The 27,701-nt window shown below is 36.7% G+C and overlaps 1 protein-coding gene and 1 non-coding gene across 4 annotated transcripts in view; one reads left to right on the top strand and one right to left on the bottom strand.

The window, feature by feature from the left end:
• Pak2 (p21 (RAC1) activated kinase 2) overlaps positions 1 to 27,701 on the bottom strand; it is a 70,086-nt gene that overhangs the window by 19,018 nt on the left and 23,367 nt on the right. For 2 of the 3 annotated variants that reach the window (XM_074073424.1, XM_074073425.1), the window contains exons 2-8: positions 14,467 to 14,674; positions 6,969 to 7,069; positions 6,226 to 6,373; positions 5,487 to 5,518; positions 4,419 to 4,526; positions 2,322 to 2,454; positions 1,194 to 1,257 (exon numbers count right to left, since the gene is read on the bottom strand). In XM_074073424.1, coding sequence (XP_073929525.1) covers positions 1,194 to 1,257; positions 2,322 to 2,454; positions 4,419 to 4,526; positions 5,487 to 5,518; positions 6,226 to 6,373; positions 6,969 to 7,069; positions 14,467 to 14,653 — 773 coding nt within the window. In that variant the 5' untranslated portion in view covers positions 14,654 to 14,674. Of the gene's footprint in view, positions 1 to 1,193; positions 1,258 to 2,321; positions 2,455 to 4,418; positions 4,527 to 5,486; positions 5,519 to 6,225; positions 6,374 to 6,968; positions 7,070 to 14,466; positions 14,675 to 17,580; positions 17,793 to 27,701 lie in introns of those variants that run through there. The other variant, XM_074073426.1, reaches the window with a different exon arrangement.
• Positions 17,296 to 17,359, top strand: LOC141423681 (U7 small nuclear RNA). The gene has a single exon (XR_012448508.1). It is a non-coding gene; the product is annotated as a U7 small nuclear RNA (small nuclear RNA).

Below are 27,701 nucleotides of genomic sequence, written 5' to 3'. Positions count from 1 at the left end.
GTCCCGCAATTTGCTATTTAAATTTAACATTGGATTTGTGATGGTCATCCACACGGATATAATTTTTATTCATTATTCTTTATTATTCAATGTGCAACGTACCATGCTCAAAAACATGAAAGTGGGTTTTAATTTTTTATTACAACCAGTACTGCAATTAAAATTAGGATTTGTGGTGGAACTGGGATTTGAATTCAGGCCTTTGTGCTTGCAAAACAGGTACTCTGCTGCTTAAGTCACATCTCCATTTTGCTCTGGTTATTTTGGAGATGGAGTCTGTCTCAGAAACTATTTGCCTGGGCTGCCCTTAAACCCCCATTCTCCTGAGCTCAGTCTCCCAAGTAGCTAGTATTACAAGTGTGTGTGACCTGAAATTATTATTTATTTTTTTTGGTGGCACTGGGGTTTGAACTCAGGGCCTTATGCTTGCTAGGAAGGCACTCTTACCGTTTAAGCCATTCCACTGAAATTAGTTTTGAAAAAAGGAAGTTTTCAAAAATGACATAAGCATTCTTCCTGAATTCACCGAACATTTTCCAAAGATTAATAACATTAAAAATTCAAGATGTTCATTTGCTCTCAAACAACAGAAAAGAGGTTAGTGTATAGTTTTAAAACACAAATTACTGGCTAAAATGAGAAGACCAGTAGAATCAAAGATTTATATTTAATGACAGGATTTCAATACATACCTTTATTGCCTATAATCCTGCAATAAATATTCTTATTGTCTTTAATGTACCTGTTATAAGCAATTTTTCCATCACTCTAATTCCTTAGCATCCTATGGCAACTGATACTTTAGAAACAATGAGCTAGGCATGGTGGTGCAGCCCAGCATGAGGGAGGCTGAGGTAGGAAGATTGTGAGTTTGAGGACAGCCTGGGCTACAGAACAAGTTCAAAGCAAGTATGGGTCCACATAGCAAGAATCTGCCTCAAAAGTAAATACATAAATAAAGAAAATAAAAATTACTAAAAAATACTTTTAAAAAAGAACAAACAATGAAACAATGATAAGTTACTTGTAACTAGTACAGTTTTTTAAAGCATCTATAAATAACTGTGGTATGCATCTACACAATCCCAAAAGTGTCACTCAGAATACAGTCATGTGCTTAATGTCAGGAGAAGACACACCATGCTGTACACAAGGGAGCACTGAATATTATGGCTGTACAGTCACATACTTACCCTTGTCCTATTTTTTCGTATCTTGTATATTTTTTCTTAGGGTCACCTATGCTTACAATAGTTCCTATTTTAAACAAAAACAAAAATTGGAAGCTCAGTCAAGCATTTTAAATGCAAATTAACTTTGAAAATTATTACTCTTAATAAACTCTGATACTGGTTTTCAAATGTACAAGTTCCCAAATAATTTTAAGCACTAAACACTGAACAATGTAAGTAATAAATGTAAAAATGTATCAGAAACCATAGGACACATTATTTCCACTCTGTTAGACTAATTAACCACTTTCCCACTCCACAAATGTACTGTACTAGTAGTAAATTATAAAACTACTTATCAGAAATAATAAATGAAGCCTGGCCACAGTGGCTCACACCTGTAACCTCACCTACTGAGGAGGCAGAGATTGGGAGGGTCACAATTCAAGGCTAGCCCAGACAAAAAAATTTAGCAAGATTCCATTTCAACCAATGGCCTGGGCATGGAGGTACACACTTGTAATCCCAGCTACTCAAGAGGTATACATAGGAGGACTGGCATAAGTAGGAAGCCTGGGGAAGTGAGACCTTATCTGAAAAGTTACTTTTTGCTCTGGTTATTTTGGAGCATATAAGTGATTTAAACAACCCATCCTTCTAGGTCAGTGTTCTTTGTAACTATAGTTGCTAAAGATGTGTCAGCAGACATTTTTGCTACCCTTTCCCTGGCATTGTTTACATTGTTTCTAATGCTTGATCCAGGTCAATGACCGCTGATGAATTAAAAGGGAGAAGAGTCAGGTGCTAGTGGCTCACGCCTGTAATCCTAGTGACTCAGGGGACTGGCTTCACTAGTTACTACAAGTACACAATGAATAGCCAAGAAGAGTATTATTTTGTCTTTATTAGATTTTAATTAAAGTTAATATTCCCATAAGAAAACAATTTTTTCTTTATGCCTTCAGTCAAAATACAATGCATAAATTAAATTCCACCTGGGCCAAATTTTTCTTTTTTTGTGGTGAAAGGAATCGAAACCAGGGTCTTGCACATGTTAGGTAAACCCCCTGCCACTGAGCTACAACTTCAACCCTGGGCCCAATGTTTTAAGAGCTGTAAATTTAAGAATGTAAAATATAGGTAACATACTTAGTTTCTCCATAATCTCTTCATCTGTCATCTTGGTCTTCTTTTTTTGTTTGTCTGAAGACTTGGCACCACCATCAACATTAGAATCACCAGCTGGTGCAGGAATAGGGTCAATTACAGACCGAGTGTATATCTGCAGAGATACAGCTCATTATTGAGATTTGAGAAAAAAATACTGACACTTAAGTTTTTTTATTTTTGGTGTTGCTAGGGTTTGAAAGTACATTTTCATGCTGGCAATGCAGGCATTCTTGAGCCACACCCTCAGCAAGTTCTTAAGATTTTTTTTTAAAACTAAAACTAAGTTGTATCCCATTGTTTTAAAGAATGATAATGACAAAACATGTAACTGCCAGGTGTGGTAACACATATCTGTAAAGCTAGCAATCATGAAGCTAAGTCAGGAAGGTTGGTAATTTGAGGCCAGCCTAGGCTACACAGCAAGACCCTGTCCAAAAATAAAGGGAGGGCACCAGGGGTTCACACCTGTAATCCTAGCTACTCAGGAGGCAGAGTTCAGGAGGATGGAGGTCCAAGGTTAACCTGGGCAATGAGACCCTGTCTCAAAAATACCCAACACAAAAAAAGGCTGGAAGGGTGGCTCAAGTAGTAGAGTACCTGCCTACCTAAAATGGGGCCCACTCTGAGTTCAAACCCCAGTGCAAGAAAAAGGGAGGGGGAGCATAGTGGTACATGCCTGCAATCCCAGCTACTCAGGAGGTAGGAGGATCTCAGATTGAGTCTGGCCTGTACCCAGAGACCTTATCTTAAAAAAAAAAAATAAGAAAGCTGGCAAGTGTGAAGCCCTCAGTTCAAACCCCAGTACCACCAAAAACTAAATAACAAAAAATCCCAAGCCATGCATGATATGTATGTCTGTAATCTCAGCTAGGTGGGAGATGGAGGTAAGAGACTCATGGTCTGAAGCTGGTCCCAGGAAAAAGTACGAGACTGTATGTGAAAAAATAAACCAAAGCAAAAAGCACTGAGACATGGTTCAAAAGGTCCTGAGTTGAAACCCCAATACTACAAAAAGAAAAAGAAAAAACTGTCCCAAACAAACCTCCACCCAAAATCCAACCCTCCTCAAAAACAAACAAACAAAAAAAACCAAAAAGCAAAAAAAACTGTAAGCCATATAACTAAGGAGAATAAATGTGAAACATCTTTCTTCCACATAGAATGTATTTTAAAAGTGTGTCTTTTTAAGACAGCAGGTCTGTGAATAAAACCTCACATGTAAACTCATAAACAATGTAGCAAAAAGAAGTACAGTTTAAATATAATGTTTTTACTAAAATGGAGACATAAACTGGCCTGCCTTGCCTAGTAAGCATGAGGCTGAACTCAAACCCCTATGCTGCCCCCCACCCCCAAAAAAGAGAAAGAAATATTCATGCTAAAAAAATTTATTACTAATTCCCACAAAGTTTTACACACATGCAAAGCTTCACCTTTCATTTAAAAAGTCAGTTGTGAAGAATAAAGAAAACACCCCTACTCTGCACTAGATCAGGGCCCAGTGGCAGCCTCAGCACTGTCTGCTGATTGCACCTCCACATCACAGTCCACTGCAAGCACATTTCCCACGCTCTACTTGTATTAGTACAGAGAGAAGGATAGGACTTGTGTAGTTCCTCTCTTCCTGGCTCCATCAGAGGTCATAATTGTTAAAATTCTCCCTCACTTGGCAAGTAATTTAATTTTTTTTTTTTTTTTTTGGTGGAATTGGGGTTTGAACGCAGGGCTTCATACTTACAATGCAGATGTTCTACTGCTTGAACCATACCTCGAGTCCATTCTGCTCTGGTTATTTTGGAGAGGGGGGCCTCAAGAAATATTTGCCTGGGCTGGCTTCAAACTGAGAATCCAGATCTCTGCCTCCCAAGTAGCTAGGCTATAAGGTGTGAGCCACTGGCACCTGGCAGGAATTTAATTTTTAACTGCATCTTAACTGACATCAAGGCTTTGAGAGAAATGTAAAATGGGAGATAAACTTGAGGGCTTTTGGAAATTACTACGAAGTCAATTGCAGACAGCTATTTTTCAGAACACATATGCACAGACACACCGTGCCGTCATTAGCCAGTCACTCACTGATTTTGTATGATCTGGTCGGGGGGCAATGACAGGAGGAGCAGCCTCTTCATCATCATCATCTTCCTCTGTCACTATTGCTGATGTTTCTGATCCCTTGGTATTCAGCTGCATTTGTCACAAAAGCAAATAAATTTTAAAGGCTAAAATGTGACTCTTTTTATAAACATACTTTAAAGTTTATTTCTTCACTAGATTTTAAAACAACTAAACCTCATTGGCTCTAACACAATCAATGAAAAGTGAAGGTAAAAAATTAGAGATAAGGGCAAAATAGTTTCTGCCGGGTATCCAGGGGGTAGGGGAGAGAAGGAGGGGGCGGGGTGGGTGGTAAGAGAGGGGGTGAGGGCAGGGGGGAGAAATGACCCAAGCATTGTATGCACATATGAATAATAAAAAATAAAGTAAAGGGAATTTTACGAATTACGGAAAAATAAGCTTATGAAATATGTACATGGTGAATATGAATGGGGGGTGGTGGTACTGTGATGTGCCAAGCTACCTCCCTAGCCTTCAAATATTTTTGAAAGTATCATTTATGCCCTTTAAGTAAACATACACATACAGTTCCCTACAAGTTTTAAGCAATCAATTTATTAGCTAAGACCAAAAACAAAGATTCTCTGGACTTTATATACATTAAACTCATTTTGGGGCACTTAAAAAGAGTCAGATTAACCTAAAAGAGTGGTAGCTAATGAAGCAAGAGTAGAAGGAATTGACAAGTTTCACCTGTTCAGTATGTATCCATAAACTGTTCAACAGAATGGCACCAGAAGGAGGACTGCTAGCAAGTTGTTTATAATCACGTTTATATATGGAAACATTACCAAGAGTAGCTAAACTTTTCTGGATGTCAATATAAATGTTATTACTTTAAACATTGTATCAAGGAAATTCTATTTACTTAAGAGGGTTTCTTCAACTTATCAAATGACTTAAATGAAAAAAATATTGAATATTTACCATTATAGCTGAATTTATTCTAGAAGCCAAAATAAAAGGTAAGATTTGTACTGGGTAACCTAAATTAGAGCAAGAACTGTAAGAAATAAATTATTAACTTACTGCTGGTGTTCCAGAAGGGAAGCCATCTTTCTCTGAAACAGAAAAGAATGTTACCAATTCAAGAGAATGAAGAAAAAAAAAAAAAAAAGACCAAATGAAATGTTCTTAAACTGCTTTCATTTTAAGTTGAGTTGCCTCTTGAGGAAAATGACAGCACCAGTATTCAAACAAGAATTGACAGGTGGCTGAACTAAAAACTCAAATCTTCAAAGACTCAAAGCTGAAAACATATTCAAACAACTGTCAAAAGTGTACTTGATTATGAGGCTAACTTAAAGTAACTGTAAAAATCCATTCTATTCTCATTCTTAGTGACTTATGCTTATTTTAGGTATTTTCATATTTGATGACTTAATTTTTGATCAATTTTAGTGCTTTTCTAAAGTAAAGCACTAGCAATAAACGTTATCTCTAGAATGAACATGTCTTTAAATCTACAACTTTTCCTTCTACTGTTGGAAGTCACTTAAAAGTAGCAAGGAGGAAAAAACCTAACTAAACAAAAGCCAAAATATCCACCAACTCCATTTCTGGCAAAACTATGATATTAATATAATCTCCAGATTCCAAATTATGCTTAACAGCTACCCAGATCACTTTTAAAAAGGCAGAATTTATGCAGGGGAAAAGAGGGACAAGAACTACAGTACGGCATGTTATTTTCCCAGAAATAATCTTTTTATCTAGCAGTGCTTCACAGGTGATCCACCATTTTACCACTGTCTCATGTCTTTCTTACCAGGAGGAGTAAAACTCAGATACTTCTGCTTTACTGTGTTAGAGTCATAGAACTTTAAGACATCCAGCACAGCCTGAGGATTCTTCTTTTGCTCTAGCTTGGTGATATTGGAGGTCTGTAACAATCGAGCCCACTGTTCTGGCATGCCCTAACAAAAAGAAATTTAGAAATTAATTGTGGTTTGAATTGCCCTAATAAAGTCAATTTTTAGAGATAAAGGACAAAATAGATAAACCAATAAATGTAATTTTTGGTTTGATCAAATTCGTTTCTTTTGGGTTGGGGAGACAGGCTCTCACTGTGTACCCAGGCTGGCCTTGGACTCTCATCACCCTGCCTCAGCCTCCGGAGTTCTGGGATTCTATAATCCCAGCAATTTGACTAAATTCTAACAGGTATAGTTTTCTAAAGATCTGGTTTTCTACAGCTATTTTGCATAATTATAATTAATAGGATCAGTTCTCTAGAAAAAGATATATCCAACAATAACACTTTTATGGTAATACAAGGCAAGTAAGCCAGGTACCAGTGGCTTATGACTGTAATCCTAATTACTGGGGAAGCCAAAATTGGGAGGAACAAGGTTCAAGACTAGCCCAGGCAACTAGTTCGAAGGAGAGAGCACCTGCTTTGCAAATGCGAAGCCTTGACCCCAGTCCTGCCAAAGAAAAGTAAAAGCAGTAAGAACTGACAATTAACATGTGGGGAGAAAAGTTAACTTCAAACAAACTAGGTAAACTTACAGTAAATTCTCCAGTAACAGCATCAAAGCCAACATGGATGGTGTGCTCAAAATCAGATGGAGGAGAAATCTCTGGCCGTTCCTTTTCTTTCTTTCTACTTCCTAGAGTGCATTAAGGGGTTAAAAAAAGAGATCAAGAGAGACAGAGCTTATTTAAATAAGGATAATAATGGTACTTATCATCATATATTTTTATTTTTCCTAAAATAGATCAGGAATGAAGTTATTCTATGAAAGAAATTTTTTTCTAGGCAGACACTCTACCACTTGAGCCACTCCTCCAGCGAAAGAAATTTTTTCTAAGAACACAGTAAGGAAGTTGGTAGATGAAGTAGAATGTTTTATCTATTATAAACTAGGGATGGTACCTGTAAAGGCCCACAGTTCAGAGTCCACTTCTGCTTTCTGTGCAGGTCTAATCCTTCCTTCTTAATGCAATTGATAACTGCATTTAAAAACCATCCAGGTTCTCTGTTACATCAGCAAATTTTTTGGGGGGGCCACATTATTGTCAAAAACCTATCAATAATAGTCTATAAATGCTAACATATAAGTTTCTTCTCTCTTCCAGAGTCTGCCTGTTCTAATCTGCAGTTCACACTACATGGGTCTATTTCTGGATGCTCAGTTCGGTTTTAATGATCTGTTTGCCTACCTGTCTGCCAATACCAGTCTGCCCTGATTACCATCATCTTATAAGAAGCATTGAAAGTACACAGTGTTAAGTTTTCTTTTCAAAGCTATTTGAGATCCTCTGCATTTCCACATGAACTTAACAATGATCTTGTAATTCTACAAAAAGCCTACAGGGATTGTGATTGCAATTCTATTTAACATACAGATCAATTTAGGAACAAATGATCAAGTCTTCTGATCCATGATAATAGTGAGTTTATTATTTAGGGGCTTTTTAATTTTTTTGTGAAATGACACTAGGGTTTGAACTCAGGGTTTCACACTTGCTAGGCAGGTAGCTCTATCACTTGATGCACAGCCACAACCCTTTTTGCTTTAGTAATTTTTTAGAAGGGTCTCATGCTTTTGCTCAGGGCTGGCCCTGAGCAGTGATCCTCCTACCTCTGCCCCTCAAAGAGCATGCTTGGGATTACAGGCATGCACCATTCCAGGCTTGTTCTTTAAGATAGGTTCTCACTGACTTTTTGCCCAAACTGGCTTCAAACTACTATCCTCCTATCTCTGCTTCCAGGTAGCTGGGATTACAGGCATGAACCACAACACCCAGCTACACAGGTCTTTTAAAATTTCTCTTAGCAATGCTTTGTTCATATCAGTACTGATTTGTCAATGACATGTACACTGGTCTTGCCAGTTGTCCTACAGCTCTTCAGATTTGATTCTTTACTAAGTTAAGGACATTTCTTTCTATTTCAAGTGTGTGAACACTTCTGTCAGAAGTGGATATTGGATTGTCAAACATTTTTCTATATTTACTGAGATGAACATATGGCTTTTCCTTTTAATTTTGTTACTATAACTAATTACACTGGCTGACTTTCATATGTATAACCAACCTGAAATGGAATCTACTTGATCCTGACATATTACCCCTTTACCTTTTTTACATTGTTGGATTTCATTTCTTTTTTTTTTTTTTTTTCCCCAGTAGTACTGGGTTTGAACTCAGGGCCTCCAACTTGCGAGGCTGGCACTCTAACACTTGAGCCACTTCCCCAACTCCACTGCTGGATTTCAAATGCCAAAGTTCTGCTAAAATTTTGCATCTATGTTTAGAGCTTTCTTTTCTTATAATATATTTGGTTTGTTAGTTTCATAAACTAAGTTGGGAAGCATTACCTCCTATTCAATTTTCTGGAGTTTTGTATAACTGGTAGTATTTCTTCCTTAAACATTTGATGGAATTTACCAATGAAGCCAGGCAGGTCTAACATTTTCTTTGTGGGAAGGTTTTAGCTCAAACTAAAAATACATGATTTTAGGTTATCTATTTCTTCTTGAGTAAGCTTTAGAAATCTGTATCTTTTAAGAAAATTTTCCATTTTACTTAATTTGTTGAAATTACTGTTTCATATTTGTTCACAATATTACCTTCTCTCTCCTTGAAGTTTGGCAATTGAACTGAAATTGGAGCATGTTAAACATAGGCTCTATCACTGAGCTAAGCATCCAGCCCTGGTATACCTTTCATTTTAATCTAATTTGTGACTTTATGTAGAACAGATATACCTTTATACAGAAATTTTACATAAAAAGTGGATTTTCTAAAACAATTTTTTTAAAAGACAAAAAAATTTAAAAGTGGATTCCCTATAGACAACAGGCAGTTAGGGCTCCCTTTACTGTTATGCTCACCCGTTTAAATTATACTAATCCAATGAGTATACAGAGTTTTGCAATCATTACCACAATCTAAAGAGAGTATTTTCATCATCCCCAGAGGAAACCTTACACTTATTAGCAATCACTCCCCATTCCACCCCTAGGCCCACCCCAAACTTAGTCAACTAGTAATTAATCCATTTTCTGGATCCAAGATTTGTCTGTTTGGTTATTTACATAAGTGGGATCATAAAATATGTGATCTTTTGTGAAAAGCTTTTCTTAATTTTTTGGAGATTCATCCATGTTTTCTACTTCATCCGGATATATTACACTTTTACCCTCTTTATATTGTTGGACTTCATTTTTCTCTTTCTCTGATACTAGGGTTTGAACTCAGAGCCTCACACTTGCTAGGCAGGTACTCTACCACTTGAGCCACAGTGCCAGCCTGGCACTTTTTTGTATTGCAGGCTGGCTTTGAGCTATTTTCCGGGGCTAGCTTAAAACCTTGATCCTCCTGATCTCTGCCTCCTAAGTAGCTAGGATTACAGGCAAGAGCCACCTGCACCCAGCTTTTCTCTTCCTTTCTCCCTTCCCACCCTTCCTCGCCTCCCTCTTTTCGTTTCTTTTCTTTCCTTCCTTTTCCTTTCTTTCCTTTTTTTTCCATTAAAAAAAAAAAAAAACAACCCAGGCTGGCCTCAAACTTAAGATCTTCCTGCTGTGGACTCTCAAATGCTGGAATGACAGGTGCATGCCACCATTCCCAGCTTGTTGGTTTAGATGGGAGTCTCTAACTTTTTGCCCACTCTGGCCTCAGACCTCAATCTCCCAATCCCTGCCTTTAGAGCAGCCAGTATTACAGGTGTCTGTTTTTTTTTTTTTTTTAAAGTGTTTTTCAAATGTTTCTCCTCTTCTTCTTCTTTTTTTTTTTCCATTTAAGACAGGGTAGCCCAGACTGGCCTTGAACTTTTGATTCTCCTGACAACAGTCTCCTAAGTGCTGGGTTACTGGGATTATAAGCTTCAATAACATGTACACTGGTCTTGCCAGTTGTCCCATACCTCTTCAGATTTGGTTCAGCCTTGTCTTCTAATTCACTAATCTTCAACTCAAGAGAGACTTCAGATTCCCCTCCCTTTGCCGCAGCCTAGAAGCTCTCTAGGCAGAAAGCTGGATTAATGGTAGAATTCACTCCATTTTTTTTTTTATTCACTTTTAGGAATCACTTTTCTTCATCACCTAATGTTCAGTGTCTTGAAAACCACCGTTTTGTGTATCTTCCCCATTCTTTTGTTCTTTAAGATAGGTGGATAAACCCAGTTCCTGTTGCTCCATCTTGCCTGGAGGTGCAACAGATTTTATTGTATTATCTGTGGTGTTACAAGTGTCAGGATGCTATGATCTTCATTCATTCATTGTGCTGAGTTCTCAGTGAGCTCCTTCTACCTGAAATCTTATTCTTCAGATCTGGGATATTTGTTGTATTATTTATTTCCTTCATATTTAATTTTTTCACTATCAGCATATATCTTTTATAACTGTTATCTGTCTCATATTTTCCATTTACATATATTTTCTCAACTCTGGGAGAATTTCTTGATTATCTTCCAATCCTTTACTTACTGATTTCCCAAGACCATTGTTCTCTCATCATTCTTTCTCTGAGAATCCTTTTCTGGTTTCATGGGTTCGGTTCATCTTTTCTCTTTGAAGATTATACAGTGTGTGTGTGTAGGCAGGGTTTTCAGGTTTGTTAATTTTCTCCCTACATTCTCTGTTTCTTCCAAATTCCTTTTTAAATGCCCCTGCTGTTTTTGACTCTTATGTCTAGGGTTTTCCTCAAATGTTTGGTGATCCTTTGCTGTTTATTCATACAGAAAAGTATTAAACAGCTAACTGGGAGTTAAGACAGCTTTTTCACTAAAGATGAGTATGAGGTGCAAAGTACAGAAAGTATTTTTCACCCCAAAGCATTTTTATTTAACCAGAGAAAAAGCTTCCAGTCTCTTATCTGAGGGCTATGAGTCAGGCTACAAGTATTCTAAAAGGAGGGCAAGGAGAGGAGTTTTGTATGTTGGCTTTCATTGAATCCACATTTTTTCTTCTGATGCTACAACTTTTCTTGATTTCCCTAATGGGGGGTATAATTGTATAGTAGTATGGGGTAAAAGAGAAGTGAGTCCTGGGAAGTCTCCTGACACTTTCTATGAAGATTTTTACCTAACTCAACCTTCCCCTCCCCACGTAAGAGTACTGTGTGCCTCTCAATCCTGAGGCCTCTGGGTTTTTAAAAAGAAACTGGTTTACTTCCCACAGACATTCCCCCTCTGCAAATGCTTAGCAATGTCTTTCTCTATGCCATTTCTTCACCACTTCAATCTTCCAAATATATACTAAAAATTCTTGTACACTACTATCTCCTTGCTTATTCTTTTTGCCCTTGTAGTAATTTTTTAAATTTGTTTTTTAACCATGATTTTAGCTGGGTCTTGGGAGGGAAAGTAAATAAAAGCATTTGGTCAATATGCTACTTTTAACCAGAAGATTCTCCTAACATAAAAGTTAAAAAATTGTGCTATTTGATAGGTCTGCACATTGAAAGCTGGAAATGTTACCGATGCTGTTCTTTGTTTACAAAAGAAACTAATGATCCAGTATTAGTAGGAACCATGGTATTTTTTGGACTAGTGATGACAGACCAGTACTCCAATATCTGTATTTTCTCTAGGTCTTCTAGACACACATATTTATTTACAAGAGATCTGGCCACAGAAAAGAAGACAGGGCACACAGACTGTGGAAAGGAGCAGAGGGAAACACAACTCTTAAGTTTGCACAAAACTTTGCTGTCATTACTGAAAAACATAATTATATCTATCATAACCAACCTCTCATTTTCCACCAGACCGATTTTGAGTAATCTGAAATCATGTCCTCTTAGCTTTGTCTTTCTCTTTTTGTGGCAGTACTGGGGTTTGAACTCAGGGCCTCATGCTTGCAAGGCAGGCATGCTACCACATGAACTGCTCTGCCAGCCTCTCAAGTTTTATGTCTCTTAACTTCCAACTCAGTATAATGCATGTAAGAGGGAATATTTGTTAGCCAACTATAAACAGTTTAATTTGTATACTGTTCTTGTACTGCTGACAGAAACACAATTCTTATACTATTATTTGTTTTTTCTTTTCAAAAAAAAAATGGCTTGAAATCTGGAAACTTCCTTCACCCCCCTTCTATGCATATAGTTGATCATATAAAATCTTAATAAAGGCAAAATTAGAAGGGATATAAATAATAATTTATAAAATGAATACGCTTTCAACTCTTAATGATTTGTATCGTCTGTACATCTAAATTCTCTAGGAATCAGATTGTCCATAATTAGTATAATTTAAATTTTCCAAGTTATTTTTATTTATGATAACTCAAAATATTTTACTGATTAAAGGTGCATTAAATTAAAGGTGCATTAGGTATTAGTATACACAAAACACTGCTCTTCCATGTGGGTTTACTTTTCCATGTAGACTCATACTTATCTTTCTCTGCTTACCATTTATCAGGAACACATTACCATGCCTAAGGTGAATAATTAAACGAATTCCTTACTCTTATTCTAAAATCAGTGTCTATCAATCCCTTACCCAATTCGAAAATCCCAAAGTTCCTTCCTTAAGTTTGACAGCAAAACCAATTTAGTGACTTTAATTTATACGAGACTATTTATACCCTTTATCCTATTTTGTGTGACAAGACCAGTGTTTCTTAACTGAGGATGATTCTGCCCACCTAGGGGTTATGTGGAAATGTTAGAGATCCTTAGTTTGTTACAACTGAGGGAGGTGCTACTGACATCTAGTGAGTAAAAGCTAGGAATACTGCTAAACATACTATAATGCATAGGGACAGACTGCTGCAACCACAAATTATTTAATCCCAGAATGTCACTAGTGTCAAGGTTGAAAAACCCTGGACTAGAAAAATGTTTTGTGAAGATAGCCTGATTACTGAGGCTGCCTCAGTTCCTCGAGGGCATTATAGAATATATGATAAAAAGATGATAGTACTATTTAAAAATGAGAAAAACTCTTTAATTCCAAAACACAGCTGGCTCAAGGATTTCAGATGGGGGAAGGGAGGAGGATGATGGCCCCTATATTACCGATCTTATAATAGCAAGACTCCTCAAATATCATTGTTATAGTTTAGATATTGTTTGTTTCCCAACAATTCATGTACTGGAGGCTTGGTACTTATTAAGCAGAACTGAAATGTGGTTGGGCCTTAAAGAGGTTGGGCCTGCTGGGAGGTAGCTGGGTTATGACCACTCTCAGAATGAACTGACATTTCTCTCAAGGAGTGCATTAGTTTCTGAGAGAGTTGGTTGTCATGAGAGAGTGAATCTAGCCCCTCCTTGCTCTCCTGCTTCCTTGCTTGCACATAAGACCCTTCTGCAAGCAGTTGGTTCCTTTTCTGCTTCTCTGCCATGTTGAGATACTGCCAGAGGAACTATACCAGACACTGGGGCGATGCTGTTTCAATCTTCCAGCCACTAGAATTGTGAGTCAAATGAACCTTTTTTCTTTATAAAGTACCCAGCCTTACATATTTTGTTGAAGGAATACAGAATGCACTAAGACAAACACAAACCCCCCATTAGTGCTAGAAAGCCACAAACTATGTTCCAAGGTCTCAGAAAAATGGCGATGAAGGCAGAAGTTCACTGGTTGTAAAAGAAGAATGGACAACAACTATATAGTTCATTATTTTCTATCACACACACACACACAAAAGAATTAGTCTTATTGGGCATGGTGGTACACACGGATAATTCTAGCACTTAGGAGGCTGAGGCAGGAGGATCCTGAGAGCTCAAGGCTACCTTGAGCTATAAAAGATCCCGTCCAAATAAAAAAGTGAATAAATAAAATAAGGTTTTATTTGTTGTTGTTTCATTTAAGAGCTGAGGTTGCTATGTCTCCCAGGTCAGCTCTGAATCCCTAGACTCAAGTAATCCTCCTGCCTCAACCTCTCAAATAGCTGGAACTACAGGCATGTGAAAGCATGCCCAGCAAAACTAGTCTTTTTAATGGTACTTGTTTTCTTGGATCTGTTTATTGTCTCACCACCCAAGATATCAACATGGGTAATATACAATAAACAACACTGAGACTCTTTAAATCACAACAGCTATTTACCTTTCTCTGTGCCTGAGAATATGGAGATGATTTTATTCCTGGGCTTTTTTTCCTCTGGAACAGAGGGCAAAGGTTTCAAACTGTGATTGGCTGATAAAGGATCTTTGCCCCCGGTGCTAAAAATGGTACTGCTCATCCGCACGGGAGGTGCTGGAGGCTTGTCTTCTAGTTCTCCGTTATCAGACATTATTCAGAATTATGAAACAGCCTGAAATAGGCAAAAAATCAAAATACACAATTAATAGCAAGGTAAAAATCAGCACAGACAAGCACAATACAGTAATAACTACTCTGCCACATAATTCCTTAAATGTTACCCCTAAGAGTGACATTAGCAAAATTTGGAAAAATCAAAGAACAAGAGAGATGATAAGCATCTTTCTCAATAAAGGCAATCTCCCTTAGCATAGTCAATAAATGGTTAGTTGTGAGAATGTTTGAAAAGCAAAGGGGAAAGTATAATTGCACATTGTATCAAAAGCAATTCTCCTAATCAGTTGATTCTGAGACTGTTCCAAAGTAAAGTCAGAGAACACAGTCTTAAGAACAAAGGGTGGCTGAGGGTATGGCTCAAGTGCTAGGCACCTGCCTAATAAGTGCCAGACTTTGAGTTCCAACTTGGAGTTGGAACTCCAAGAAAAAGCAAAGATGGGCATGGGTTGCTAATGTCTATAATCCTTAGCTACTTGAAAGGCTGAAATCTGGGGGATTTCAGTTCAAGGTCAGCCTGGGCAAATAGTTTGTTGAAAACCCCATCTCTAAAATAACCAGAATGAAAATGGACTGAAGGTATTACTCAAGCAGTAAAGATCTTGCTTTGCAAGCTCAATGCTCAGAGTTCAAACCAACGTCTCACCACCCTCCAAAAAAGGGAGAAAATTCCAAAGAGGAAGAATACAAAAGAATACATCCTGACCGATTATAGGATATATCTGATAGGCTCATCTCTGGTAGGAACAGAGGCTCTTTAACTGATCAACCAACACTCCTTTAATCTGATTCCATGCATATCAATGTCTACCAGCCTTGTGATTATTGTGATTATTACAACTAGCCATCATATAGTATGTGCCACTGATGCAGTATTTGGTTTCTCTAAAAATTTAACGTTCTGATCTATACACATTAGTCTCTTGAGTTTTGGAGAAAGTCACATGGAGCTTGATCAGTTTGGGTACAGTAATAAAATTAAATCCACAGCATGGCTGAGAACCAGTGTGGCTGTAACTGCAGGGTTTTGCCACCCTGTAATTTGTTCTGCCCACGTAGTCAGATAACCTCTCTTGCCCACATAGCTAATTCAGTGGAAGTTTTAACCTTGTTTACATACTCTTATAGGTATAATGTTTTTAAAAAGTGGATTACACACATTTAAAAGCAGCTGTAAAGAATTCCTAACTTACATGAGTTCTGATGTGTATGTTAAGCCAGTGGCCCACACCCGTAATTCTAGCTACTCATGAGGCAGAAATCAAGGAGGATCGAGGTTTGAAGCCAGCCCAGGCAAACAGTTCATGAGACCCTATCTCGAAAAAACCCATCACAAAAAAGGCCTGGTGAAGTGGCTCAAGATGTAGGCCCTGAGTTCAAATCCCAGTACTGAAAACAAAATGAAAACCAGCAATAAATTTCTTCATCAAACAAGGCTTTGACTGGTAACTAGATCTGGATTTTAAGTTTATTTAAGTGAGCAAATCTTTGTTTATGTACAATGAAAAAAATTTCAAATGCATTTAGAGAAAATTAAAAATAATTTTTATTTCTTCAATTTAATTAAATGCTTGTTCTTTAAGTAAAGCAGATATAATTTGAGACTAAATGAGAGATGAAGTGATTATTCCACCTCAAATATTGCAGTTACTATCCTTAACAGAGTGTGTCAAGTATGTCACTAACACCATGAGTGCTGGTGCACTACCTTGGCATACTTTATTTGCCAAAATGACAATTATTCTTCAGCCTACAAAAAGGATAATGAGAAAAACAAAGGAGAAAGAATACACATTAACTAGCTAGAGAGAAGGCCTGGGAAAAGTGAATTAAAAAAGACTTTACTCTGCACATGTATAAGACTGCTTAACTAAGGAAGAAAGTGGGTGGGACCTAGGACAGCACAGAGAATATGACCCAGCTAATTTTTCCAAACCAACGGCTCACATCATGGAAAGCTGGTTTTGTTTTGGAATCATGTAAGCAAGATACAACTGGCTATTCCTAAGCATTGGGCTTTTACCAGTGTGTGCATTACCTGAAGGGACACCCTCTTGCTACAGATAGAAGAAAGGTAAGACTGAGCAACAACACTGTAAGGATTATTTAATAAATGGATAAATCAAGACAGATGTTTAGGTCTTAATGTGATCATGACACCATAAACCTATAGGGGCTCACTTTCATCTTAATCATTAGCACAATGTTCAGATTTTAGTTACAATATGAAGGCTCCATATTTGTGCATAAAATTAAAGAATCACCATGGCATGGTGGTACATGACTACAATCCTAGTACTCGGGAGGCTTAGGATCACAAGTTTGAGGCTAGTTTGGGCTACACAGCAAGCCCTATCACAAAACAAAACAGAATCAGGTAATAAAACAAAATTCCAAAGTATGTTTCATATATTTGTATAAGGAAATGTACCAAAATATTAACAGTGGTTACCTGTGACTAACTAGTTTTTAATTTAATCACTATTACCAGAGCTGTGACTTAAAAAAAAAATAAAATAGTTAGGGCTGGGGGTACAACTTAAGAGGTAAACATGTGCTTAGTATGCCTAAGACCCTGGGTTTGGTCCCCAACACTGTTTTAAAAAAAAAAACAAAACAAAGTGTCACAGCTCTTTTTAGAATTTGTCCAGCAGGTTTTCTGGAGTATGCTGGAACCACCCCCCCTATTTTAAAAAAAAAAAAGGGAAACAACACAAAAATCAATAACCATAATTACGTAGTTTCTGAAAAATGACTATAAAATATATAAAATCCTTAAGGTTCACCCAAACACAGAGTAAGACTGAAGACTGCCAAAATATGCAAAAATCAGCTGCATATTGTCCAGTTTTGTGGCTAACACAGCCTAGAATGAGACTGCTTTGGTTGGAATCCTGGTTTTACCTCTAAAGTGGATGACCTGGTACAAATTTCTTAACTGTGCCTCAGTGCTCCTTGGAGAAATGACTGAAAAAACAAGGTGAGCTTAGGTCATTTTGTAATGCAAGAAGATAAAAGGAAAAGAGCATGTCAAAGGGACACAGGAACAAAGTTCCCAATGGCCAGTGCTAGAATGATTCAAGCAACAAAATACATTATTATTAATTAAAACCAAAAGTATAAAATAAACACATATTTCATAGTAATACAAATAAGGAGGGGAATGGTACAAATCTTTACAGAAGTACATATTCATATATGTAGATATATGTCACTCTATGAATTTGAACTTAATTCCCCCCTCCCCTCTTGAATGTGGGCTGGATTTGGTGACTCTCTTCTAAAAAGTGAAAAGGGAAAAGTAACTTGGTGGTAAAAAAACCTGGCAAACATAGCATTAACCAAGTGATCACAGTTAACATTTGCAAGTAATACTTCAACATCACTTGCTCTCTAATCTAATGTGAAAAGAAGCAAACTTTGCTTCTGTGCTATTTCTCCCAAACCCTGTAATCCCAGTCTAGTCATGAGAAAAACATCAGGCAAACCCAAATTGAGGGGCACTCTACAATTCATACACTTGATCTTAGCCAAAAGACCTAGATGAGATATACTCTACAATTCCTGTCCTCAAAACTGTCAAGGACATGAAAAACAATGTGGTATATTCATACAATAGAATACTGTTCGGTTACAAAAAGGAGTGAAAAATTCGGTGACATAGATGAACCTTGGAAAGAACTAGAAAAAAAAAAAAAGACACAAAGGACACATATTGCATGATTCTATACAGACAAATTGAGACAAAGTAGTTCATTACATAAAAATGGTCCTCAGTGGTTGGTAGGGGGGTGAAGTAAATGGGATGTGTCTGCTAATAAATACGGAGTTTCAATGGGGGGGTTAATATGTTCTAGAATTAAGATAGCAGTGATGGTTGTACAACCTTGGAATTACACTAAAACTAATGAACTGCATACTTAACAATGGTAAATTATAGGCTGTGTGAATTACATCTAAATGGAAAAAAAATTAATATCTACCTTATAAAGACTGAGTTAATAAAGATTTAAAGCTGCTAGCCAGGCACCAAAGGCTCATGGTTGTAAACCTAATGACTTGGGAGGTTGAGAAGGGGAGAATCAGATTCTAGGCCAGCCTTGGCAGGAAAAAAAAAAAAGCAAGACCCTATGTCCAAAATAATCAGGGTAAACAGGGCTGGAGGCATGGCTCAAGTGGTAGAGCACCTGTCAACTAAGTATGAAGCCCAGAGTTTGAACCCCAGTACCTCCACCAAGAAAAGGAAGAAGGAAAAAGAAAAGATTTAAAGCTTCTGCTACTGTTGTCATCATTACTTTTAAGACTCTATGCTGGACACTGGAGAAAATAAAAGACGACCTAGGTCTTCTCTAAGTCTTCCTAATCCAGTGAAAAAGACCAACATACATTTATTTACACTAGGGCAGGCATGCCCATTATCAACATGTTTTCAACACATGCTTATTAAAGTCACTCAGTATATTTCAAGTAATAAATAGTTCACATAACATTTTCAAGACCCTTTTACACTCTTTAAATCACTGAGCTCTGAACAATGAACATACACTTAAACAATGAAGGACAGGAATGTAAAACACGTCCTGTTAGGGGGAGTAACTATGGGGAAGGGGGAGGGTGAGTGGAGAGGGTAAAGGAGGGTGAATATGGTCCATGCATTTTATATACATGTATGAATACAGAAAATTGAAACCTGTCAAGATCATTTGGGGTAGGGGTAGAATGATGGAGGGATAAACCTAATTAAGGTGCTTTATAAGCATATGTGGAAATGTCACAATGAAACCCCTGTACAACTATTATATGCTAATAAAAATTTTTAAGAAGTTCAAAATCATTGAGGATTCCAGAGTTTTTGTTAATCAGTTATACCTATTTATATTTTCTACAAGAAATTTAAACATGTTTAAAATAATTAATTCACTTGAAAATACACACTCATTACATGCTAACATAACTAACATTTTAGTGAAAAACATTTTTCAACACAAAATAAACCTTGACAGCTGGCATTATTTTACATTCCCGTAAATCTTAATGTCTTACTTAGTACAAGACAGAGGAATTTTCACAACTGCTTCTACAATCTGTTGTGCTTTGTTGTTTTAGCTTAAGTTTATGAAAAAAACCCAAACTAACAGTTATATAGCTTAAGAGCTTTCACATAACTGTGGATATTCTTCAATATTACATCAAACGAGACATTCCTAAAGGTTAGTTATGGAATCTGAAACTACAGCAATAAACTTTCTGTGTTGTTACATTAAGCCCAATTAACTCTGAACGGATCCTTTTACCCATACATAAAGTTTATAATGTCATGAACTGGCTCTTTGGAAAATACTGGTTCCCTGGGCTTTTGAAGATATTCCAAATGTTGACGCATTTCATTATGCAATCGGAAATAAAACCACATTCATTAATATCACCCACATACACTCTACTTTTTCTGATGTTTTAATGAGATGGCAGAAAATTAGTATTTATTTCATAATATACTCTATAGAACAGGCTTTTTAACATTTCTTATTAGTATATAATAGTTGTACAGGAGGTGGTGGTGTAGCATTTCCATATATTTGTACATATGTACCCTGGTTTGGTTCATCCCCTCCATTATTCCCCTTATTAAAATGACCCTAACAGGTTTCAATGTTCTATATTCATACATGTGTAGAAAATAAATTACCATATTTCACTCTCTATGACCTTCTCCTAAACATGATCTGTTTTGTATGTCTGTCCTTCATTATGTGTCTGTTTGTTGTTCAGTGTGGTTTTGCCTTAGTATTTTGCCTGTAAATATACTGTGCTTTAATCAGTCTAATCCCCGCTTTACTCATCCTTACCCTCTCCCCCTACCCCGTATTGTTCAATAATTTTCAGTATGCTTCATTGTGTCTTATTCCTACACAGATGTGATGCATTTCAGTATTATTAGCAAGCTCTTCTATCCCTCTTCCCCCAGTCTCCTCTAATAGCTCCACTGTTGGAAACATTCTTATTCTCTCTCTATATATACATATACACGTGTATACCCACACACACATATATGTGTATATTTATACACATGTATATATATTTGTATATGATAATGCTTATATTTGGATCTGTCTTCTACATGAGAGAAATGTGTTCTTTTATAGAACACATTTTAACATAGGAAAAAGTAATTAACAGGATTTCCAAGCTAGAACACAAAAATCTATCCAATCTGTCACACAGTTGAAAATTTATACATGTTCAATGAGTTTACCATATAGCTTTTCATTACAATACCAGGCTTTTGTGAGTTTGAAACTAAATGTCATTTATGAGAAGCAACATGACAACACAGCAACATGGCCTTTCCTTAGTTTCAGTTATCCTAAAATTTTTTCTTCTGCTCATTTTTTTTCCTCTTAGCCTATATTAACTGTAAAGGAGTTTCATTGTGATATTTCCATACATGCATACAATGTACTTTGAACAAATTTATCCCCTTTATTTCTCTTTCTTATTCCCCCCTTTCAAACAATTTTAAGTGGTTTCATTATTCTATTTTTATAGATGCTGATGAAGTACTTCACCATATCTTCTGCTCAATTTTTAATATATAGTAACTTTTTAATTGCACAAATTTAGTTCAATAGAACTGAATGAGAACCAGAAATTGTTTGTCTCAGAACTTTCTCTTTGGTGACTGCATATTTGACTTCCTTTTAAGCAGTATTTGCCTTTAAAAATCCCAGATTTAGTATTAAACAGGAGTCATAACTATTCCTAACCAAATTACTCAGGAATGACAAATATGATAGCAACAAATCTAATAATATGCTACAAAAGTACATACATCTTAGTAAGTACAGCTGTCAATAATATTGACACACCAGTTTAGCTAGGACTTCACTTCAGGATTTCTCTAACTTAGTCTCTTTGTCTTCATCTGTTGTCAGAAGAATTTAGAAGATATTCTAACTTGCATCCCAAAGTGTTTCTATGTATTAGGAGTGTTATTTGTTGAGAGAAAGAAGCTGAAATTGGTTAAATATACTTGAATTATCGTGGACAAAGCTGACTAAAAACAACACAGATATCACTCTCCCTACCTACACCTTCTCCAGCAGCTGTCCATAGCCTGCGGGCTGAGGATTAAACTTTGGCATTTAGGGTCACTTAGCTACTGAGTCAATCTGATCTCATAAGAACGCACCACACAATCCTATGCTTCAGGTTCTTGAAACATAGCACACAGACTTTTCTGACCTAAATCTCTTTATATATTCTCTATTCTTATTTTTTTTCCAGGCTCAGTAAAAATAATTCCTGACATAAAGCCATTCCTGTCTATTCCCACTCAAAAATGATTCCTCACATCTTCTGAACTTGAGTTACAGAGGAAAATAAATTCAGGGAGTATTAAAATTATAAAAGATTAGAATTCTTCTGTTTTGTCTCCTTTATTTAAATTAATTATTTTAGTAGTACTGGCATTTGAACTCAGGGCCTACCACTTGCTGGGTAGGCACTCTACCACTTAGGCTACACCCCCAGCCCTTTTCATTTTAATTATTTATCACATAGGGTCTTGCACTTTTACCGGGATTGCCATTCTCCTACCTACTCCAACCACAGTCTCCCAAGTAGCTAGGATCACAGGTGCACCACCACACCAGACTTATTGAATGAGAAAGGGGTCTCTTTTAACTTTTTTCCCTGGCTGAGCTCAAACCTCTATCCTGACAGATGGCCCTGTTGCCCTTATTTTACATGTGAAAGAACTAATCCATCAAAAAAATAAATGATTTGCTTAGCTTGCAGATCTAATTACAAAAACCAGAATTCCAAGTTTCCCAACAACTCTTAATTTCATGCTCTTTTCTCGCATGCTAATCCAGTACACAGGACCATTCTCTGGCAATGAATTATAACTATGCATGACTACATTGTAAACACAATGTAGTGTGTGTCCAAACACTTCAAGCAATTCAAAGGCAATGATTTTGTATATATTAGACAATTATGGTGACTGACTCTTGGTACCATACTCTCCCCTCAAATATTATTCTTTTTGAATTTATCAGTTCTTTTATTGAACAGCATTTTACTAGACAACATATAAACTACCTACCCTATGTAAAAAAATATCTTTGGAGTTAGGTGTGGTGGCTCACGCTTATAGTCCTAGCTACTAGGAAGGCCAGTCTGGGCAAAAAGTTCTAGAGACTCCATTATCAACCAATAAAAAAGCTGGGCACAGTGTCACCCCAGCTATGTGGGAGGTGTAAAATAGGATTTCAGTCCAGGACAGCAGAGCATAAATGCAAGACCTATCTGAAAAACAACAAAAGCAAAAAGAGCTCGGAGTGTGGTTCAAGTGGTAGAGTACCTGCCTAGCTAAGCACAGTCTTGAGTTCAAACCCCATTACCGAAATAAATAATCTTTTGAAAGGTTTGTACTTTACCCTCACAGCTGATTTTTATGGCCTAAATCGTATGTCTCTATTCCATAAGCAGCCTTTTTCTATACTGCTACTACTAACAATGTTAAATGCTTCAAAAGTGCCAAATGATCTTTACATTCATCTTATACTTTGGCCAGAGAAAAGTGATACAAAAAAATTCATGAGCCAGGCCCCAGTGACTCATGCCTATATAATTCTAGCTACTCAAGGAGGCAGAGACTGGGGGGGGGGGGTGGAGGTTCAGACAAATAGTTCAAGAGTTCGGGAGACCCTGTCTTGAAAAACTCACCACAAAAAAATAGGCCTGGTGAAGTGGCTCAAGGTATAGGCCTCAAACCCAGTACTGAAGGTAAAAAAAATAAATAAATAAAAACACTGATGCACCTTATTTTCTGCTCCACTGTTATCAGCAAACGGTGTTTTCAGAACATCTTGGTCCTTGTGTTCCAAATGGAAGAATCTAAGTAGAACATGTGGATGGGGTGAGGAAAGGGAAAAAGATGGTCGGGGTCTCTTGATAGGTCGTTTTTATGCCACCTTGAATCTGGAGGTGGGGAGACAATAGATCTTCACCTGGCTCTTCTCACCTGGGGGGGAGGGGGGCGGGGCGGGCGGGAAGAAACCTTGAGCTAAGAAGAGGAGCAGTCCCAAACTATTCCTAACCTACTAGCCTGCCTCATCACCATTAGTCAAAAATGCTTTATGAAAAAAAGAGCAAATAAGGAGGGCTTTTCTCCAAATCTGTTCAAACACTTTTTGCTACTTTTTTAGTGACAAACAAGTAGGCGAAACAAAAAGTGTGCCCAAAACACACTGTACTCTTATAACAGGCCCATTGTTTAACTGTGACACAACTCAAACACAGACAATCCCTCAATTGTCTCACTGAAGGAGACTAGGAGTAGCTAAATACACAGTGGAGTCTGGAACCAGTCAGTCCAACTAGTGGAAATTACTAAATTTATTATAATCTACTGGGATTAATTGTGGTACACCAAGTACAAATCATGTACTATTGAAAAACATTTAAAAAGCACAATTTTGGTTCATGTTTTTACTTGCATTTTGTATAAATAAACTTTTTCAGTAGATTATGAACGTAATAATATTACTAATCAGACCTCTAACAATCAACAAGCTGAAAAGCTCAAACACCAATGCCCACTGCCCCCGCCCCCAAGCCCTGGAAACTTTTGAGAACAAAAGCACCAAATGACACCACACACTAAAAAACAGAAGGTTCACAAATAACAAAGTATTTTCATTTGATGACAATGGTCAAAGCACCAGGACCACTAGTAGTAAAGCTACAAAGAGGAAAAGGAGAAAGGTATGGAAAATATATATATTCAGTGACAAATAATAAAGAAGGAAAATAAAATTGCTGCAAACTCTAGTAAATAAAAGACTGGAAAACCTATCAAAAATTTTAGATGCATGAATTGAACTAATAAAATCAGAGATGATTCCAGGATCTCCAAAGCAAAGTGAAACCAGAAACTCAAAAGAGTAAGCAATTTACTAACCCAGTTATTCTCAAGGGATTTTTGACTAAACCCCAGAGACCTTATGCTTCCATTCTGATGCCATCACAGGGGGCAGGTGATAAAATCTAGAGTCTACCTAAGTCAAAAAACTAACAGGATCCTTCTCACAAGAGGCTCGGACCTAAAAGGCTCTAATTGTGACAAATCAGAAATAAATTCCTCTGGGCAGAAAAGAACAAGAAAACCTTAATCACTGAGCCCGGTGATATTGAGGAAAAATTCTGAGAAATCTTAACAACATAAGGTATTATTTATTATCATCATCATTATTGTTATTTTGAAACAGGGATTGAACTCACAATTCTCCTGCCTCAGCCTTCCAACTGCTGGAATTACAGATGTATACTACCTTGCGTGGCTCAAAATACTTCTAAGATCTCAATTCATCCCACCTATAATGTCCAAAAACACTCTAAAAAGATTTAATTGAATGTGGTTTCATGTTGGTAACATTCTCTGGTGAGTGACAGGAGCAGATATATGCCTCTCTGGGAGAAATTAACTTCAATACTGGTATCAAATAATACCCAAAAATAAAATTCTAAGGGAAGAGAACATCTCACAGTGAAATATCAGAACACAATTAAGGTACGTAAGGCTTTTTAGTTCTCACAATTGGAAATTAGCTAAACTAACATGGGAAAGATATGAATGATCTGAAACAATATGCACAACAAAAGCAGAAAAGAACAAATTTTGTTCTTTCTCTGTTTTAATTTTGCAAGAGATACTTTACCAGTTGGCTTTATTGCTCTTCTCTATTACGTATTAGTCTCCTGTCCAACAATTTCTGTTTTTGTCTCAATTACTATTTGTTTACTATTTTCTTTGGGTTCTTTTGCTTCCTTTGGGCTTAGGCTGGACCCCTCCCCACTCCCCACACACAATAGGTGGGATTTGAATCAGAGCCTGGCACTTGCTAGGTAGGCACTCCACCACTTGAGCCAAACAACAAGCCCCCTAACTCACTAGTTCTTAGTTCTCCTTTATTTATGTAAAAATTCAGAGCTCTGAGTATCCTTAACTGCCTCACATCCTACAAAACTGCTTGTTGTGGTAGTGGTAAAATATAAAATATACCATTTTTGCCATTGTTAGGTATACAATTTAGTGTCATTAAGTACATTCATAGTGTTGAACAACCATTATCATTATCCATCTCCACAGCCTTCATATGATCCCAGACAGAAACTGAATTCATTAAACAATAATTTATTTAATCCTTTCCCCAGTTTCTGGTTATCCTCTTTCAGAAAAGTTTTAATAGGGTTTTAAAATTCTTATTCACTTCTCAGCATTTACTAATAGCTTCTTAGTGGGTTTTAAAATGTCTAAATTGAAGAGTTTTTCCTCTAAGTTTCTTTTTCACACACTACAACAGGTGGATACTTTCTGTATTATATGCATTACACATTTAACAAATACTCTTTAGCCAAATTATTATTTGGTTATTATACCCATGTTATTACCTATTATAATATCTTATTTATCCTTCTCTGTGTGAGAAAAAAAAAACAACAAACAAAAAACCCTAAGGCCTTTTTTTTGTTGTTTCTTTGTTGTTTTTGAGGCATGGTATCCCTATACAGCCCAAGAGGGCCCCTGAACTGTCAAGCCTCCTGCTTCAGCCTCTTGTGGCCTGGGGTTACAGGTGTGCACCACCTTGATCAGTGTAGGTCTTTTTTAATTTCCCCAAAGTACCTAAAGAAACCTTAAAATGTGTTTTTCAAATAAACAATGTTAGCCAGTTTAGGCAAATAATACCACTGTCACTATTCAAGCCGTATGCTGAAAGCCAAATCAATCTTTCCTTTTAGTCCTTCCACTCAATCGCCAATAAAATTAAGTAACGTCTGTATTACCTATTCTTTCACAGTAAGTGGGAATGGGAGACTGTAGAATGTAAAGCACACTTTCAAAACATTTTATATAAATATATTATCATTAATTCTTTTGTCTCTAATGTTTTGCTTTATTAGAAGAAACAAGTTTCATCAATCAGAAATGACTGCCTATAAAATTCCAGCAAAGTTATAGACAATAAGGATAAATGCAACTTTTCAGGACAAAGAATAATATGCCAAATTCAACTGAATTTTGTGTACTAAAGAGAAAATGAAATGGAGAAAAATGAAACATCATTTATAATATCATAAAAAATATGAAGTTCCTAGGACAAAGGTTTCCAAACATTCTCCGTCCATGGTGGCCTTCCTATCTCAGTAATTATTTCATAGTGCCTCTTGGTCAAAAGAAATTCCTAAATTTCATTTATTTGGTGGAAACAACTTATTAGTGTTCATGTCCTAAAAATTTGGAAACTTTTGAAAAAAATACACTAAATTGAAAGAAAGCAATACTGTATTTCCTTCTTGACCACAACTATTTCTGAAGGGCTAACATGTGCCCAAAGGGCACAACCATCAAACCCTGGATATCACCATCCTCATTTCCTGTTCCACACTAATTTTCATGCTTTCAATCTCAGCAACCACTTCACAAAGACAGATATTATCAAATATATCACAGCCCAATGTTGAAATTGGTTTTCTAAGAGCTAGAAGTCTGGGCTACATCTGATAGATGTTCATTGTTTCCATCTAAAAATTTAAAATGCTCATAGAACCTCTAAATTCAGTAGGGCACCCCAGAATGCCTTGTCATCTCTTGGGAACAGTAGACCTAGAAAATTTATACAGGAGAAAAAACGAACTGGAAGACATTAAAAGTCCTAAGTAAGTGTAGCGATACTAATGTTCATGAATTTTAAAGACTCAAATTGCACACATGCCAAATTTCCTTAACTAATCTATACATTCATTGCAATCCTCATGAATTCAAAAGGGTTTTGTGAAAAAAAATTGGATCACTGATTCTAAAATTTATGTAGAAGCCCAAAGGCCCAAGAAATAGCAAGAATACTCTGGAAGAATAATTATATGGAACAGCTAACCCTGACATGAAATTTTTTTAAGAAAAAAATTAGGTTCTGCACCAGATTTTACACCACTTTTACATCTCTTCAGATTCTCTTAAT

This window comes from Castor canadensis, chromosome 5 (genome assembly GCF_047511655.1).
Source record: "Castor canadensis chromosome 5, mCasCan1.hap1v2, whole genome shotgun sequence".
Taxonomy (NCBI): Eukaryota; Metazoa; Chordata; class Mammalia; order Rodentia; family Castoridae; genus Castor; species Castor canadensis.
The sequence above is the reverse complement of the archived record's forward strand: the minus strand, read 5'-3'. Positions and strand labels throughout refer to the sequence as shown.